Raw genomic sequence first — 17,517 nt, 5'->3', positions numbered from 1 at the left:
ACATATATCTTTTATTTCAAAGGATAACACAAGTCAATTATATTCCAAGGGTCGATACATTTAACATTGTCACCCGCAGTGTAATTGAGGTTCTATGGCATGTATGCCTTAAGAAAATTGCAATTGGACATCTGTCGACTGTATGAACATTCTACAGTCCTCTGCGACCATATTTTCAGTATATGTTTTTATCCATATACTGAAATTATTTTATTGTGTATGTGCCTTTATATATTGTAGTTAATTCCTATGCGCAACTTCATTATAAAAAACACATTCTTACAAATCTATTGCCATCCCCTATCGAGCGACAATCAAAAGTATTCACTGCTTCTTTAAAATGGTTCACGTCTTCTGAATGGTTGCTTTCATTTCTTTGTCCGTTTCACCATTTACAAATTCATGAACTTAAAGGAAAACCCCTGTAAGCCAGGTAGAGTGATATATATGGGCCCTTGAAGCAATGCCTAAAAATGAAAGTGTCCCTTAACCATTCATCCCAAACCTGGGTATCTCTGGAGGTTCTTTGGGGGGTCCTCCATGTACCCTCTCCAGTGGTCTCATTGTGGAGCGGATGACTTACGTGGACCACAGTCCTCCCCCAGTGGTGACACCTTCGTTGCCTTGCCAAAATGGGCAGAGTAAAACTACCTGACAAACCATTAAAATGTTCGATCCCCTTAAGCTTCTCAATCTGAAACAACCTAACTATTGAGAACAGCTACAGTGATGCACAATTTCATAAATAATGTCTTCTACTAACTATTGAAAGGCAACAGTTCGGGAAGTAAAGCTTTGGGTTGGTGTGTAGAAAGGCAGAGTGTGCCAGGAGTTCTTGCATACAAAATGCTATTTCTATTTAATTAGCCTGTGTATCCCAACACAAAGAAAACCATTTTGGATGTACTTCATGAATTAGTGTGCATTCTTTGCAGGGAATTGGGCGGATTTGGTGTTGAGCAAGTTCTCCCACTCCTGCTCCATTTAGGCAACATCCAGAAACTGGTGGCCTTCAGGAAAGAAAAGCACACATGTCCTGTAACGTACACATGAAGCGGGCCAAGCAACCCTTCAATTTTACTAGGTCTGTCAAAAGATGTTCTCAAAAACTGATGCAGTTTTCTACCAACTATATCACTCTGTAAAATCGGGCAACTTTGCCAACAAATAAGATAGCGAATAATGGCAACAAAGGTGTTAGCCTCTTGATTCACGAACAACCGAAGCATATGTATGACAAAGGAGTTCTAATATTGTGTTATCTAATCTGAACATGGATTTTAAGATAAGAATGCATATGATGGGAATTACTAGTGATAAGCCAAGTCTGGAGTACAACAAAATCAAGTAGGTTTTAAAACTAAAAATAAATAAAAATAAATAAAAACTACTTTTCGACTCCCTAAAAATAAATGTACTCAAAACAACCAAATTGAATTAACACACTGGTAGTACGTTATCCAACGTATGCAAGGGAGCAGAACAGTGCTTTAAATTTGAAGCTATCAAAAGAGCTATGGCAGTCCTCAGACCATCCTGTCCTTCATCACGAGCAGCACATCAGCACAAAGTAGGGAAGATGTGTGGTTCTCACCTGCTCCGGGCTCGCCTGTGGAATGTGTACAGGAAGAGGGCTAATGTCCCGCTGTTCCCAGGCTCCAGCAAAAAGATTGTTGAGATGGTTCTGCAAATACCTAATGGAAAACAAATCCACATAAAGATACTTCTAAACTCTTTTTCAATCTCTGGCATTCATGAGCACTCATACAGTCTGCCTATACTGCAGTCACCATATTCACAATGGTTCACCTTCGGCACATCACAGTAGTAAACAATATGTTCCATCACTCTTAAGCTCTACTTGATAGAAAATACCTCTTCAGATACAAAACATCTCATTTTGTCACTGCAGCAAAACCTTGAGGGATAGCAAAAGGATAGTATGCTTAATAAGGGAATTGTGCTGAAACTCACCAGTTAATGATGTGTCCCACAATGCCCTTGGGTGGGCCTTTAGGGGCCAGCTCCTTCTGCACCACATGATATGGGTAGAGAATGTCGATGGGAAATTCCACAAACACTGGACCTGGAAGAAGACGAAAACCGGGCATGTTATGAAGACAAGTGTTTGACTAAAGTGACCACTGCCAGAAGAGAGGTTGTAGAACATGATAATATAGAGGCCTGGTTTGTTATCAGTACAGACTCATTACACACCATTACCCATCATTACTCTTGGTTATAGAAACATTATTTAGTATTACCCCTTTAGGATTTATTGCATCATGTTTAGTTATCCATCATATATTCGGTTTAGTTCTGATTTGTACTGACTAGTACATTTGAAGAGAGAAATAGGCCCTGTTATATGAAGGATTTGCTTAGTTATGTTATTGCCATATACGTTGAAAGAGATGCTTTTAGAATTATGTATAATGCATTAGAATGTGGCGCTTAGGCTGAGAGAGAAACGTGCGAGGCACTATGGAGAATGAATGAGGCCTGAAATGACATGTAGAGCCATTTAAAATGACTCATTGGTATGTTTTGTAGTAACATGTACACATGTATGCATTGTAGAGACACCATGCACGTAGAGTGTGCACTTAGAATATGCTTTGAGCATATAGGTAACGCTTGCCATTCGAGAGAAAGCGTAAATGCTAGAAAGCATTTAACTGGCATTATTAAGCCATTCCACTGAATGAGACAGAGAAGTGCCACGGTGTGCGAAGATTGTTTTGAATTACACTGAGTACAAGTATTCGTACATAGTTGTTTGGCAGGCAGACAGATAAAACGAACTTGTCCGAGTGGAAGGCGAAGGAAGCCTTATCAGCATGGGCTTGTGTGCTTCGCGGAGACAGAAAAGGAGGGAGGCAGCATGGAGAATGGGAGAGTGTGCTTTTGCGAGGAGAGATGGCCTGTTCTCTGGAGGAAAGAGGATTTCGTGAAGCCAACAGTGGAGTGAATGGGTATGAATGGAGAAATAGGAGGCAGGCACCGCAGGCAGATTGGACATCATGGCATGATAGAGATATGATGTCCAATGTCACATTGACACAGAACACGACAAGAACACGGAGTGAAAGTACACAGACTTTCAGACACGTTCATATAGAATGCTGACACACAGAGAAACGAAGGAATGCTTAAAGTAACCATGGGGAATGAGTACGTCATTGCATAGTATAACCAGGGAAGAGGGGAGTTGCTAGTGTTAGTTGTTGTTGCAGATGGTGCTAGATATTTATGGAGTTCGATGAGGGAGAGGTCTCTTGGTGCAGCAGAATCTGATGGCTTTGGGAGATCGAGAGCTTGGCAAAGGCTTGAGGCAGTTCGAATGACTGGCTGGCTGTTTGCAGAGTAGCGGGAGAGGAGGGACTTGGAGAGACTTGACAAAGACAGAGCTGGAGAGGGGAGAGATGCACATGCAAATGGGAAGTATGGTTTATGGCCTAAACTGATTGATTAGAACAGACATCCACACAAAGAGTTTTGGCGAAGGGGAAATCAGACAGGGATTGTCTTAGAGAGTGAGCGTGAAGTATGGTGTGGATTGGAGAGGAATGCTGACGCTTGCATTAGACTGCATTAGAATCACAGGCTTGCATTAGAAACCTGTTAGGCTTATAGTTATTGCATGGTAGATTTGCACCAGAAGCATAAAAGATGCAAAGTTGAGATTTGCATAGTTGTGATAATTCTTGCATCATGCCTTGTTATGCATAAATAAATGTATTCTATTGTTATAATTGAATCGATTCATGTGTTTTCTTTGTGTCTTGTGTTTTGTGTCCATAGGAGTAAGATAGGTGTATGTTGTTAGGCGTAAAATAGGAGTAACACAGTGCACATAGGCCCTGAAATAGGAAAGTATAGTGATCCACACCCTCATAGGAGATTGTCTAAGATTGTCTAAGACCGGTGCATGGTTGCGCAGGGGGGCTAGACCGTGATAGGGAATTGTTTTAGGGCTAACAAGGTGACTTGCAAAAGATTACTACAATGGTTGGCCAAAGCGGCCAGAGGATGACCACGGTCACAGTCTTTTGTTCTCCAATGTAGAATGATTCATATTGTCATGCACTTCCACAGTAATATCAGGGATAGGGTCCATAAATGGACTTCAAATGCATTGTCCCTGCACTAGAGCAGCCTCTTGTCAAATAAGCAAAGTGTTTGGACTGCTTCATTTCATGTTCAGGACTGTAGCTTGATTCATTCACTTGGAAGTGGTGTAGGATGGCAGTGCATTAACCAGATGGCCCAGCTGCATGCACAGGAACAGATTTTAAAAAGGACAAATAGCCGCTCAGCGATTCTTGCAGCAGATACAAGCAAATGCATCTGGCTGGAGATTACTAACCAGTACATAATGCTGAGACACATTTGGTGTACCAAATGTTAACATTTTATAGGCATACCTACAGACTGTTTAACTACATGAGGAAGCACTGTGGGAGACTAGGTAGCTGGACGTTTACGGATATATAAGGAGAATATTTAAACCCTATTGCTAATGTTTAGTTAGTAATCTCAAGGTGCAGCAAAGGTGTGCATTTAGCATGTGGCACATTATTAGAGGGACGCACAGGGTCCCTGTATGAGGTTCTGACATTTTGAGTCAAGGGAGCAGGATAGATGGTAACTTTTTTGTAAGGGGGTAACCGGGAGCCTTGATCTTCACCAATACTTCTGAAGAGTTAAACATGTAAACAGTGGAAATAGTTTATGCATAGGAGACTTAAGAAAACATACTGCACAGTATAACATGCCTAAACTGCCATTAAAAAAGCCAATAGTTTTGGCTGTTGTATGGTGAAAGACACACTTAGGCATGTGGGGTATATGTTAAAGCGGAAGCAAACAAACAGTGAAGAGAGACGATGCTAGGCGGGTAAGATTATTGAATGTAGATGCGTGAATTAATGAGTGGATAAGGATGTGTGAATGAATGGTAAGGAGCATAAATGAATGAGTAAAGGTATGATGATGAAGGGATGAATGCAAGATGTTGTATATGGAAGACTGAATGAACGTTTAAGAGCATGTATACCCTTTAACTTTCCTTCATTAACCTAATGGCTGTATGGACAGATAAATACATACGTGTGAAAAGGATTAATGGAAGATATGGCTAAATGAGTGCATGGATCGGCAAATTATTGACAATGTGAGGACGGGTGAATAATTGAGCGTGAGGACAACCGTGAAGCCCACAGCAAGGCTGTGTGAGGTGGCCTTACAGTTTACTTTAATGTGGGTAGGACATTTGAGCATGCATGAGACAGCAAGAAAGGGTACAAGAGAATCAGTGCTTGTAATAACTAAATAAATGCCTTAAGCATAAGATTATGCATGAAGGTCCCAACATCGCAGCCCACCGTCCTGGTTTCTCTCCAGGTTTCTACAGTTTGAAATTGTGGAGGGAGTGGCGAAGGCTGTGCTTCAGCTGCTCATTCTACCAGCAGCTCTATCCAGGGATGTACACAGTTGACACAGTCGTGTTGTGCCCATCCAGTGGCAAAGTTTAGTTTAGTTTATTATTTGTATTGTGCACCAAACCCACAGGTAGTCGGGCGCATCATATAAGATTGCTCACAGCTTAGTTGTACATAATATACAATACAATATACATTATATACAAAATGCACTTTTACAATTTTTTACAATTTACATGGTAATAGCGCAGAGAATATTTATACATTATATACAAAATGAATTTATGCAAAATCTTTGCGAGCGGCATACCGAGTGGGGTCCGGAGTAGAGGAGGGTAGGTTCTAGGTGAAGAGGGCGAACGCCAAAATCATGCTTAGCCATCAGAATCTTTGAACATTTTTATAAGGATGTGGCGATATTTTGTGTAGGATGGTTCTAGTCTGAGTAGGGTAGGGAGTGAATTCCATAGTTGGGCAGCCTTGACCTGGAAGCTGTTACCTCCCGCTTTGGCCAGTTTGAATCTAGGGGTCAGGAGGCAATTAGTATTTGACTGCCTGGTTGGTCTTGTCTCAGATTTAGTAATGATTCTGTCCATAAAATAGCGAGGGGCTGCTTTGTTTACGCATTTATGTGTAAGGGAGGCGACTTTAAGTTTTATTTTGTCCATTGTCGACAGCCAGTTGTAAGCTCTTCTGGTGTCCGAGATATGGTCTCTCCTGGCAATTCTGAGTGCGGCTCTAAGGGCGTTGTTTTGCAGGAGTTGGATTTTCTTAGTGGTTTGCTTGCTCGTCCCAATGTACATGGCTTTGCAGTAATCAAGTCTTGATAATATAAGAGCTCTAGCAAGGGTGATACAGCTGTCATTAGAGAGGAAGGCTCTGCCAGCTCTGATTAATTTACAGGTATAGGCTGTGGCCGAGGACAACGTGTTTACCTGTTTGTTAAACGTTAAGGCAGAATCCAAGTAAAAACCTAATGTTTTTACTTCCTTGGCAGTTGTAATAATGTTATTGTCGACGCTAAAAGGCAGAATAATTTGGGCTTAGTTTCTTTAACGATAGTTGTGTACCCAGGATGATGATCTCTGTCTTGTCATCATTCAGGCATAGTCCATGAGAGGCCATCCATGCCTGGATGATAAGATAAACCCTATTCATAATCACCGGTAATTGGTAGGAGGATCTGCGTATCATCTGCATAGTTAGTGTAGGTGATAGCCAGATGATCCAAATCATCGAAAAGGGGCTTATGAAAATATTATATAAGGTAGGCGAGACACATGAGCCCTGGGGAACACCACACATGATAGGGATAGGGTCAGCTGAAGCAATGGGAGAGAATACTCTCATGGTACGATCACTGAGGAAGGATTGTATCCAAGCTATAGCTTCTGGGGAGAAGTTTGCTGCCGAGTCCAAGTGGCTGCACAAGACCTGGTGATCGACCAGGTCGAACGCGGCCGATAAGTCCAGAAGCAAGAGGAGAGCTAGGTCGCCTCTGTCCCTGAGGTCATCGATCTGGGCCTTCAAGTCAATTAACGCAGTTTCAGTCCCGTGTTGGGGCCGGAAGCCTGATTGTCTAGATCCCAGCAGGTGATTGGATTCCAAATGTTTTTGAATTTGTAGATAGGCTATTTTATCTATGATTTTCAGGAGGAATGGTACCGTGGTAATAGGTCGGTAGTTCGTGGGAATTAGAGGGTCTAAAGTTTGTTTCTTTAGTAAAGGGAGCACCCAGGATTCCTTAAGGTTAGTGGGGATGCTGTTGGTCCTAAATGATGCGTTAATCAATTTAGTGATAAAAGGTGACAGTTCTCTGGCTGCATCCTTTATGAGTTGGGCAGGGCACTGATCACCATGGCAGTTAGAGGGTTTGAGCGAGAGTATTGTCTTTTCTGTTTCGAGAATAGTAACTTTTGAGAATTTGAATCGTGTTAGTGTGTCAGAAATAGTGGGCGGGGTTATAATGGTATTGTTGGGCAAGTTGGTTAATAGTGAGGCTTTTTATTCTTAATTTTTGTTTGAAGAGTAGCAACTTTACCTGTCAATGCTTGTTGGATATTCAAACACCAAGGTTTGTCCTTAATGCAGTTGTCAGGTACGGGGATGGGTGCTTCAAGTTCTTTGAGGATAGCAAAGAGTTCCTTGGTACTGGAATTAGCTTGGGCTATTCTTGAATTGTAAGATTCACGTTTGGCTAAGCGAATTTCTTTTTTGTAGAGGGCAGAGATAGCGCGCATATTAGTTTTGTTTTCTTCAGAAGGGTGAGCTTTCCATAGTAATTGGCATGATCTTTTTTTAGTACGTAATGTTTTTAGGTGGGGTGTGTACCAAGAGTTGAGGTGCGCCTTAGGTTTGCTTTTTCTGAGTTTAAGTGGCGCAATTGTATCCAGGGAGGTGGTCATGGTATTGTTGAAAACTTTAATCAAGGCATCTGGTCCCAAGTTTTCTGGGAGGGCATTGAGGGTGGGTAAGATGAGGGGGAGTAGTTTATCGCAAGTGATGTTTTTTTTGTTGAGTGTAGGGACTGAGGGAGCTAGTAGTGCGGGCGGGGCAATAGTTTTCTCAGTGTTGATGGTGAAGGTTATCAGATGGTGGTCTGACCATAACACAGGTGAGTTGGAAGAGATGGTCGTATTACAGTTATGGTCCGCTATCCAATCCAGAGTTCTTCCTTTAGAATGTGTAGGGTCCAGTACTTTTTGGGTGAGACCTTGTTCTGTAAGGATTTTTGCCACAGTAGAGGCATGTGCGTCATTTGGGTCGTTATATCCTAAGTTAAAGTCTCCTAATAAAATGACTTGGGAAGAGTTTTTTAAATTGTTTGATATGATATTAGATAAGTCATCTTCGAAGGTACCAATGGAATTTGGTGGCCTGTATATTAGGTGGATTGTAAGAGTTTGGGTGCATTTTAAGTTAAGTTTGGCGCACAAATTGGTATCCAGGTGTGGTATAAGTCTGGTAGGTAGGTTATCTTTTACAATGAGTGCAATTCCTCCACCTCGTGCCTCAGTTGAGTCAGCAGCTTTGGTGCCGAGGGGGATGGGTGGCACTTGGGGGGTCACCGGCACTGTACATGATTAACGGGAACGGTGGCTAGTGAACATTTTCAGTGGAGGGGCATTACAATGCACCAGGGACCAAGAGTAAAGAAGAGTCAAGAGTAAAGAAGGAGACCTTAATGTAGGGTGATCCTGGTTGTTCCCCCTGAAAAATAGTTTAAAATGGTACATTCTACAGACCTTTTGAAAACATTTGGTAAAAAAAAAGAATCTTGACTGAATTTGGTTTATTTTCAACAAGCAAAGAAAGCAAACCTTTACATTGACATTGACATTTCATTCCTAGAACCGGAGAAAATCTTCCAAAAAGAGCAGAGGAGGAAAACGCAAAAAAAACCAAAACAAAACTACTTAAGCGTTGAGAACATACTTTCAATTCAAACATCAATTTCATAAATTAGCAGTAAAAATGATGGCTCACTTAAAGAAGTTAACTAGAAAAATAATTCCTTAAAAATGCATTCAAATGAACTTCAGCGTGGCTAAAACCAAACCATTTTTCACCAATTCAAAACATCTCCCACAATTCAATGGCCGATAAGGATTTTATAGTTGCAATCCATGTTTCCAAATGACAAGTGCGAACATCTATCAGAGCACTACACAGACTCGCTAAGTGAAATAAAGTTTCTGGGCCTCCACTTTCCCCACAGAATCTGCAAAATGAGTTCACTTCTAATAACATCCCACGAGCCAATTGAATTTCTCTAGTGGAAAGAATGTTAAAGCGGCATCTTAAATATTTCTCAATATTCCAAGGGGAATTTTTGGAGGAAGGAAGGAATGAGATTTAAGCGTTGTCTTGCCTGGATGGATTTTATCGCCAATTTATTTTTGGCATAAGCATCTTGTGGTTATCCAAGCCCTCCCGCAGTTTTTTGTGTGCTTTTAATGGATTTGAAATGATCATATCTAAAGGGATATGCTCCAAATGTGTCATAAAGACACTCCCAGATCGCACACCTCCTGTCCCATGGTAACTGGTCCTTGTTTCTCCTGATTTCAAAGGGGAGTGGACTATCCTGTGGGGTGAAATAGCCCCTGGATGCCATCATTAAAAGGTCATAGTCGGTTGCGAGGGCTCCCCAAAAATGAAAGGCCTGCCCTGAAATAATGTGGAAATTAGGCCCTGCACTTTTAAAAGCAAAAAGGAGTGAAATTGGGCTTCATAACATTGAGATGCATAAAAATGCCAATTGCCTGGCATAAGGGAAACACATGTGGCAAGGTTTGCCAAAATTATTGGAGAGCTGGAGTAACATTCTATGAAACAACAATGCACAGACTATATAATGGGATACTGAACTGGGTTTAAGCAGCTGCAGTAAAATTGAGTTTCTTTCACCGGTGAAATGAATCAAATGTCCTTTCGTGTTTCCTACCAAGTGACAATGCTCACCAAAGCCACTAAAAGTGTGATTATGATGTTCTTGTAACAGTTGTATGCAAGGGAAAACTTTACAGTGACCATTATATGTGCTGTAACTGTGCGCTTTCTAAAAAGCTTATTGAAAGGTAAAATGTTGTAGACCTATCAGCACACTGATAGGAGTGGACTAGTGACACAGACCCAATCCCTTCTGTGGGAACCATGATACATTAGTGATGCCATTTGCCCTATAACTAGGTAACCCGTGCTCAAATCAGAGCATTTCTGCCCATTAACATCTGAGATGAGCTGCTGCCAAACTCTGATCCATCCCAGCACTAGCAGTGAGAACTAAGTCTTGCAGAGGAGACATAGTAGGTGACTTGGGGCCACTTGGAGGGGAGAGGAAAGCATTGGCTGACCCCATTGGCTGTCACAGCAGTGGTGCTCTGATGCTCCGTGATGTCCAGTCCAGACCTCCCCTGTAAGTAAACTAAACCCCAGAAACCATAGATTGCATAAATCCTGTATTCTTTTAGCATTGCATTTGATATCCCCCCATTGAAAATTCCCCATTGAAAACCCCCAATTGCCTGTGCATTTCAGTAATCTCCCCATAAAAAACTCCCCCGTTTGCCTGTGTATGTTAGCAAATCCCCATTGAAAATCCCCATGTGTCTGTATTTCAGTCATTGCCCTGTGAAGAATCCCCATTTGCCTGTGTAAATCTTTAGTGTATTTTATAAGCAAATCAATTAATTTCCCCATTATTTCACTGGATTTGTATGGTTTTAATCCGAAACGTAAGGTAATTCTTAGACCTGCAGACTCGAGAAGCCATATGGAAACGCCATTAGAGATTGATACCCGCACCACCTGAAAGTTGCGAACACAGCGAGATTCCCGAATGGAGAATCTGTTAGAAGTACGGCAGCATCAGAAAGATAAAGCCGGCGTCGATCAAATAAAAATCTATCAACACAAAGAAGACATGAAGATATGGCAGATCACAGAAAGTCAGTCTTAGACGTGGCTGAGTCCAGCATTGAATACATCGCCAATGGGCAGAATCCCAATGTAGATGGTGTTATGAGAGAGAAGTTAAGCAATGCAGCAGAAGAGCAAAACAGAGAAAAAAGCTTTAACCAATTAAATAGGGCACAGACATAAGCAGAAGAGTGCTGTTAAAAACAACATACCTGCTCAAAATTTGTATAGATGATGTGGAAGTGAGAGTTAGTGTTCTCCTGATGAAATTTCTGTTTATTGGTTCTTAACTAGAGTGAATGAGGAATGAAACATGTTGGGTTGTGTTTGAAAACAGGGAGTGAATGGTGGCAATAGAAGTTGAGTGTGAAAATATTTTTCTTTTTTTATTATTTTTTATTATTACTTGTACATAATCAACTAGAAAAGCATGATTTTTACAAGGGGTATCAGTTCATAATTTCAATAAAATTCGAAGACCCACACAGGTGCAAAAGGCGGCGATCAGACGAGGCGTTGGAAAGTTGCGATCAAGTCAAGGTGGAAATTTTACAGAATAAAGGGGGATATTCAGCCGACGCCTGATTCGCCAGTTGAGACTTCATGTCGTGCATCTGTGTGGTCATGTTGGTATCCACCATGCACCTCCGGTAAGGAATTCGAGCTTTGGTTCGCAATTTTGAGAAAAGCCTCCTGAATTATTTTTGCCGTAGCCGTTGCCCAGCGGGGTTTTTCACCAGAAATCAAACGGCACCACCATGTGTTTTCTTCAATTAGGGTTGAGTCGTGCCATAGTGGAGGAAGATAGGCCAGGCGTTCTCGGTTCAGCGAGGGGCAGTTCAGCAAAAGATGGCGTATTGACTCCGTGGAGTCAGGATCATTACATAGCCTGCAGGTAGTTATGGCAGTTAAAGATCTAATCCCCAGGATTTCTCTTGTGTGGAGCAGGTTGAGACGTGCTCGCAAAAATATTCCTCGAAGTTTTTTGTCTGGGAATTTAACACAGTAACTTAGGGGCGACTTCAACTTGTTAAATGTTGGCGGGAGATGTCTTAAGCATTTCGCTGCTGCCGCTTTTTCTATGGTGGAGATCCAGTCTTGGGTCTTTAATTTGTAGCTTACCCTTTGGGGGTTCGAAATTAGGTCAAGTTTGGAACATGACACTTCCTCCAGTGTGTGTTCTTGCCGACGCACCCAAAGCAGAACGGCTTTGGAGGACGTGGAGGACAGCTCTTGGCTGATGAAGTTGCAGATTTGAAGGCCATCTTTTATTAAGGTCTTTCTAAACAGGGCAAGCGAGGCCACACTGACAGTCGCGCCTAACGAGAGCAGCCCCAGCTCTCTTCTGACTGCTTCGATGGGAATTGCATTTGGTAAACCCAAAAGTGATTTCCAGATGTGGCCCTCTAGCCTTCGCCATAGTTGGTGTGGAATCGTGAACATTGCGTCCATGCCGTATGTTAACGCTGGCACTATTTTCCCTTTATAGAAGGCAATGGCCGGGGAGAGTGAGTATTTGCCAAATTTCCTGTCGATCGCTTTGAGTTGAGAAGTCAAAAGCTTTGTTTTTGTCCAGAGGTGAGCTTGCATTTTCTGTTCCTTGCTTGAACCATCGATTACCACCCCCAGGTATTTGAAGTGGGAAACCACCTCAATTCTGATGTTGTTTACTGTCCACGATGTAGGTTTTTTGTGAGGACGAATGTCTTTTGAAATAATCATGATTTTGGTTTTGGCCTGGTTTATTAGTAGATTGTTGGCTGACATATAGGCTGCAAGGTTATCGAGCTGCCGTTGCAAGCCGATTGGCGTCTGATCGAACAAAATCATGTCATCCGCGTAGAGGAGTCGAGACAGAACCGTGTTTCCAAGCTTTGGCGGAAAGGAGCGGACAAGCCGCTCAGAGTCTTTATAGTCACCAAGAAATGCGACAAAAAGGGCTGGAGCCAGTGGGCAGCCTTGCTTGACCCCTCTGTTTGCACTAATTTCCCTAGAGAGAGTGCCTTGTCTGTTCAGCCTGACCTTGAGAGTGGTGTTGATATGCAAGGCCATTAGTGGATTTAGGACCGATTCTGGGCAATTCCAGTTTTTTAACTTGCCCCATAATTTCCTTCTGTCGACTTTGTCAAAAGCCTGTGAAAGGTCGATAAAGGCAGCATAGACAGGCTGAGAAGTTTCTTTCGTTTTCGCTTTCAGCAGGGATAGTATGAATATATTCAGTGTAGTGCTCCCATGCTTTTTAAAGCCCGTTTGAAGAGGGTCATTGCAGGGGGCTGTTTTGACCCATTGTTGAAAGTGGCCTAGGAGGAGAGACGCAAAGATCTTGCCCATGATGTCCAGCAAGGCTATCGGGCGATAGTTGCCCGGAACGTCTCTGGGTCCCTGTTTGTAAATGGGAATAATGATGGATGTGCACCACGAGAGTGGGATCTTTCTCGTTTGTCTGCAGTGGCTGAACAAATTAGAAATGAAGGTGGACCATTCATGGTGATGTTTTTTTAAGTCTATGTTAGACAGCCCATCCGGACCTGGCGCTCTGGATGATTTAAGCCTTTTGATTGCGAGAGATATGTCAGATACGGCTGAAAGGTCCACCCATGGGGAGTCTGGCATGGTGATACACTGAGATTTTTCTGCCGATGGACTCGCAAAAAGGTCGGTAAAGAAAGTAACCCAGGCTTGCTCCGGAACAGCGTTACTCATGTTTGAGGAGGTTGTCGCTTACGTGTGGTTTATTAGAGACCAGAAGTCTGCTGTCTTTTTAGTTGTGAGGACTCGGAGCATAAGTTCAGCCTCCCGCTGGTAGATGCCTGCCCGTCTGGCTCTCAACCATGCCTTATACATCGAAATTCGTTGGCCCACTTGTTCCATGCTTCGACGGTTTTGACAGCTTTGACTTGTCTTTTTAGCTTTCTCAATGCTGTTTTTTTGAGTGCTATTTGTTTGTCGAAGTGATGAGTGTGGATCTTTTGGGCTTTTGGACCCAACGTCGAAGAATACTTGTAGGATAGGAGGAGTGGGAGGTAGTTTGGTCTGCCAAGAGATTCCAAGGGTGACTCCGCGTTTTGGTTTGTCACGTACTGAGAGGTGATTGCCCTTATATTTGCGGCAGACAGACGCAGGCGCGTTTGTTGTGGATTGAGCTCCACCTCGGGGAGGTAGCTGCCGTTCGAGAGCGCTGTTGAGGCCCAAGAGAGGGACAAAAGGTTATGGTCGCTTGACGTGGTTTCCAGCACGTGGAAGTCTTGGACTTGTGCACACAGGGCTGGAGAGGCAAAAATGTAGTCCAAAGTGGCCGACCAGTGGCCTCTTTTCCATGTTGGTAGGAGAGGCTGGCCTTCTCTGATCTTGGCGGCGTTATGTAGGTTCCTAGAGGACATGAGTGTCATCCATACTTCGCCTCTTCGTTCGGCTTGCGTGGGCTCCGTGTCCTTCGAAGAGATCTCTTTCGGCTGGTCGCACTTAGCGTTGAGGTCACCACAAATGATGATCCATGGCGTCTCCCATTCTATACAAATGTCGTCGATTGTTTCCTCCATAGTTTGGCAAAAGAGAGATGTGGAAATTCTCTGTGGGTTCCAATAGGTGGTGATCAACGCAAGGGGGGGCGACAGGCTTGGTTTAGAAGATGGTTTGAGGGAGTCCGACGGGCTGTTCCATGCCAACAGGACCGCCAGAACCCCGTAGGAGTTAGCAGTAGTTTTGAGAATTTTTAAATTTTGGTCCGATCTCACCGCTATTAAGAGACCCCCTGAGGGACGACCCAGAGGACCCTTTACCGCCGGTGATGTCACAATTTCGTATCCATCCAACACAGGTTTGTCTAGCAGCCATGTTTCCTGGAGGCAGAGGATATCGAACTGTTGTAAGTCTATGCAGTTTTGAGTCGTTAAGTGAGTATGTCCCCTTGTGTTCCAGGAGGCCAGCGTTAAAAGTTTTGGATGTAGGGGGACGTCGGCTTCCTCTAGTGATTGCTATTTTGCCTTGTTTGGAGCTAGGACTTCTTTAATCCAATGCCATGGTCCTATTGGCCTTGTAGTGGGTTTCGCTGGTGATAAGGCAGAAGTTGAGTGTCGGTGTTGAGACCTGTAGGCACGACTATCACTTTGAGGTGAGTAGTGTCTCCGGGCATGTGCTGGTCTATCCGTGCGTTGCCTGTCTTGCTGGTACTGAGACAAGCCGCGGGTAGGTGTGGCTTGCCTGTGTTCGCTGTGACAGAGGGACCTTTGGGGTGATGCGTCTACCCAGGCCGCTTTCGATGAGGTTCTGTATTGAGAGAAGTGGTCCCGGGTAGGGTCTGCCCGATGTTCATGGGACTGGTCAAAGGTTGACTTTTTTCTTGATGGGACATTGAAGTGAGACCTTAGCTTGTCTCTGCGCTCATGGAGGCGTCTAGATGGGCTCTGGTCGTTGTTAATTTTCTTCTTTGAGTGTACCCCAAAAGGGGTTGGTCTGTCGGCATAGGTTTTTATTTCTGAGAGAAGGAGCCCCATTGCCTTTAGGTCTTCGCCCGCTTGTTTACAGATATCTTGTATTGCCGAGCTATAGATGTAAAGGTGCGCCTTGGCCTTGTTGTCTCTGTGGTAAGGTTCGACCCGCTGAAAGTGGTCCGATTTCAAATGTTTTAAGGCGGGTATTGACGATGATATTTTCAGCACAGTTCTTCTATTGAGAATTATGTATTTATCTTTGCTTGAGATCTGTTCGATTTTGAACAGGGTTATGGTTCTAGTTGTCTTAACGTTGGACGGGTTCAGTTCCGTTGGCTTGGGGGTCTTGGGTGGCTTTGACGGCCTTGTTTTATCTACCACACTATTTTGAACGTAGTTAGTGTTTCGTTTGGTCGAAGTGGTTGGAGCAGGCGTGGGCAGATGGTGAATCTCGAGATGCTTACCAGCCGGCTCCCATGTTGAGGTGGATGGGGCATCAGGGAGCGCCTGTAGAGTGGGCAGCCGGCAAGGGGTTTGTCCAGCATCTTGAGTAGATGAGAATGCCATAGGCAAGTCGTCCACTTCTTGGGCTGAGGTTGGAGATAAAGGACTTGAAACGAGAGATTCTTCAGAGGTTTTCGGAGACTGAGCCAAGGCTGTTGTGGTTTGAGGCCGTGGCCTGGGCAGATCCAAGGTGTCCGTTGAGATAGAATGGCCGGAGTTTGTTAAGCCGCGTTCTGACAGAAGATTGCGGGGATGGATCGGCGGGGAGGATTGACGATCGCTTAGCGCTAGTTTTAATGTCTTTTTGCCTTGGAGTCTCCGTTGGGTCCGGTCCTGGTTTTGAGCGGAAGTAGGGTGGAAACTGGAAGTGGGCGTTAGAGCCACTGACGTGGGCTTTGGTTTGCTCGAAAATATTGGAGCAAGATCAATGAAGGAGGTAGTGTAGGACGTCTGTGTAGAGCTGTCAGCACAGAACTTTTGAGGAAGGATCGTCGTCCTTATCGCAGGTGAGTGTGGTTAACTAGATGATTAAGTGGTGGCTCATTTAACAGCCACCTTTTTTGACACGATCGATATTTCCACGCTGTAATGAAAACTATGAAAATGTTTTAGAATATTGTGATCGGCTTATATAAATGAATTAAAGTCTTTTGTATTACAATAAGAAAAGGAGTGGTAGCTATTGATTGTTAATGCATGTATGCTTTGTGCAAAATAGTTATGCAATATTAGGTCTGGCTCAAATTGAGTTACAGTCAGAACTGTAAAATAAGCCATTCTACTTAGGGATTTACAATACAGGACTGGAGGAGAATTTTATTGAAGTTTGGAATCCGAAACCAACTATCTTTTCCCAGCGTTTTGGTAATTGGTATAGTCATAAAGGGTTACCACAAAGAATTAATCCATTTGGGATCTGAAAAACAAAATTTTCCCGGTGTTTAAATTGTGCCCTGCTAAACGAATTTCCATTTGCAACTGTATTTTCCCATTGCATCTGTCATCTGTCATCTTAACCCAAAACCGATTCTCCTTTTGTGAGCTACCCCCTTTCCCAGAACCTGTCATTTTCAGCCTCAGAAAAAACAAAGTCCATTTGCATTTACTTTTCCATTGAAAGGGAGTCCCATCACAAAAACAGTTTTTTCTAGTCTGTTCCCATTTCCCCATTGCCTATGTGCTGTATATCCAAAAAACGATTTTCCCCTTGTGGCCGGACTAGTATTCTTTAAAAGCCCTGCCTGTCTTTTTAAGTAAATGCAAGTGAATTCCCTGTGTTTCTATTTCCTTCTCATAGCAGTTGTGATAAATAATTAAAAACCCTATTCTTCCATTGTGCTCTAAAAACAAATTTTCCTCTTCTTTGCTGACTCCCCAGATTTTTTCTGTGGTCACCCTCCTACCCCACGAAAACTGATTTCCCCCCTGTATTCCTACTCCCTGCCACTGCCTTCCATTCAAAGGAATCATGTCCCATTGATGTTTGGGGTTGAGTGTTGCAGGGTGAGTCCTTAACTCTGGTGCTATCATTGTATGTAAATTGTTCTTCTTCTGTTTTGTCATTAAAAAGGAAGTATTTGTGACAGTATATCTTAACCTGGTCGCTTGATTCTAATTTGACATTAAATAATACATACATAAATATTTTATTGATATACACCGGCCTGGTTCTTAGTCCATTTTGACAAGGGGTGTTTGTGGAGGGTGTGTGTGAGACG

The 17,517-nt window shown here is 43.2% G+C and overlaps 1 protein-coding gene across 3 annotated transcripts in view; it reads right to left on the bottom strand.

Moving 5' to 3' along the window:
• The window catches only part of ILVBL (ilvB acetolactate synthase like), a 655,021-nt gene that overhangs the window by 293,000 nt on the left and 344,504 nt on the right, over positions 1 to 17,517 (bottom strand). For all 3 annotated transcript variants that reach the window (XM_069604705.1, XM_069604708.1, XM_069604707.1), the window contains 2 exons: positions 1,975 to 2,086; positions 1,595 to 1,694 (listed from right to left, as the gene is read on the bottom strand). In XM_069604705.1, the coding sequence (XP_069460806.1) occupies positions 1,595 to 1,694; positions 1,975 to 2,086 (212 nt within the window). The remainder of the gene's footprint in view (positions 1 to 1,594; positions 1,695 to 1,974; positions 2,087 to 17,517) is intronic.

The sequence above is a fragment of the Ambystoma mexicanum genome, chromosome 1p (assembly GCF_040938575.1).
Source record: "Ambystoma mexicanum isolate Mex_15411 chromosome 1p, UKY_AmexF1_1, whole genome shotgun sequence".
Taxonomy (NCBI): Eukaryota; Metazoa; Chordata; class Amphibia; order Caudata; family Ambystomatidae; genus Ambystoma; species Ambystoma mexicanum.
This window is presented reverse-complemented; position numbering and strand designations above follow the sequence as displayed.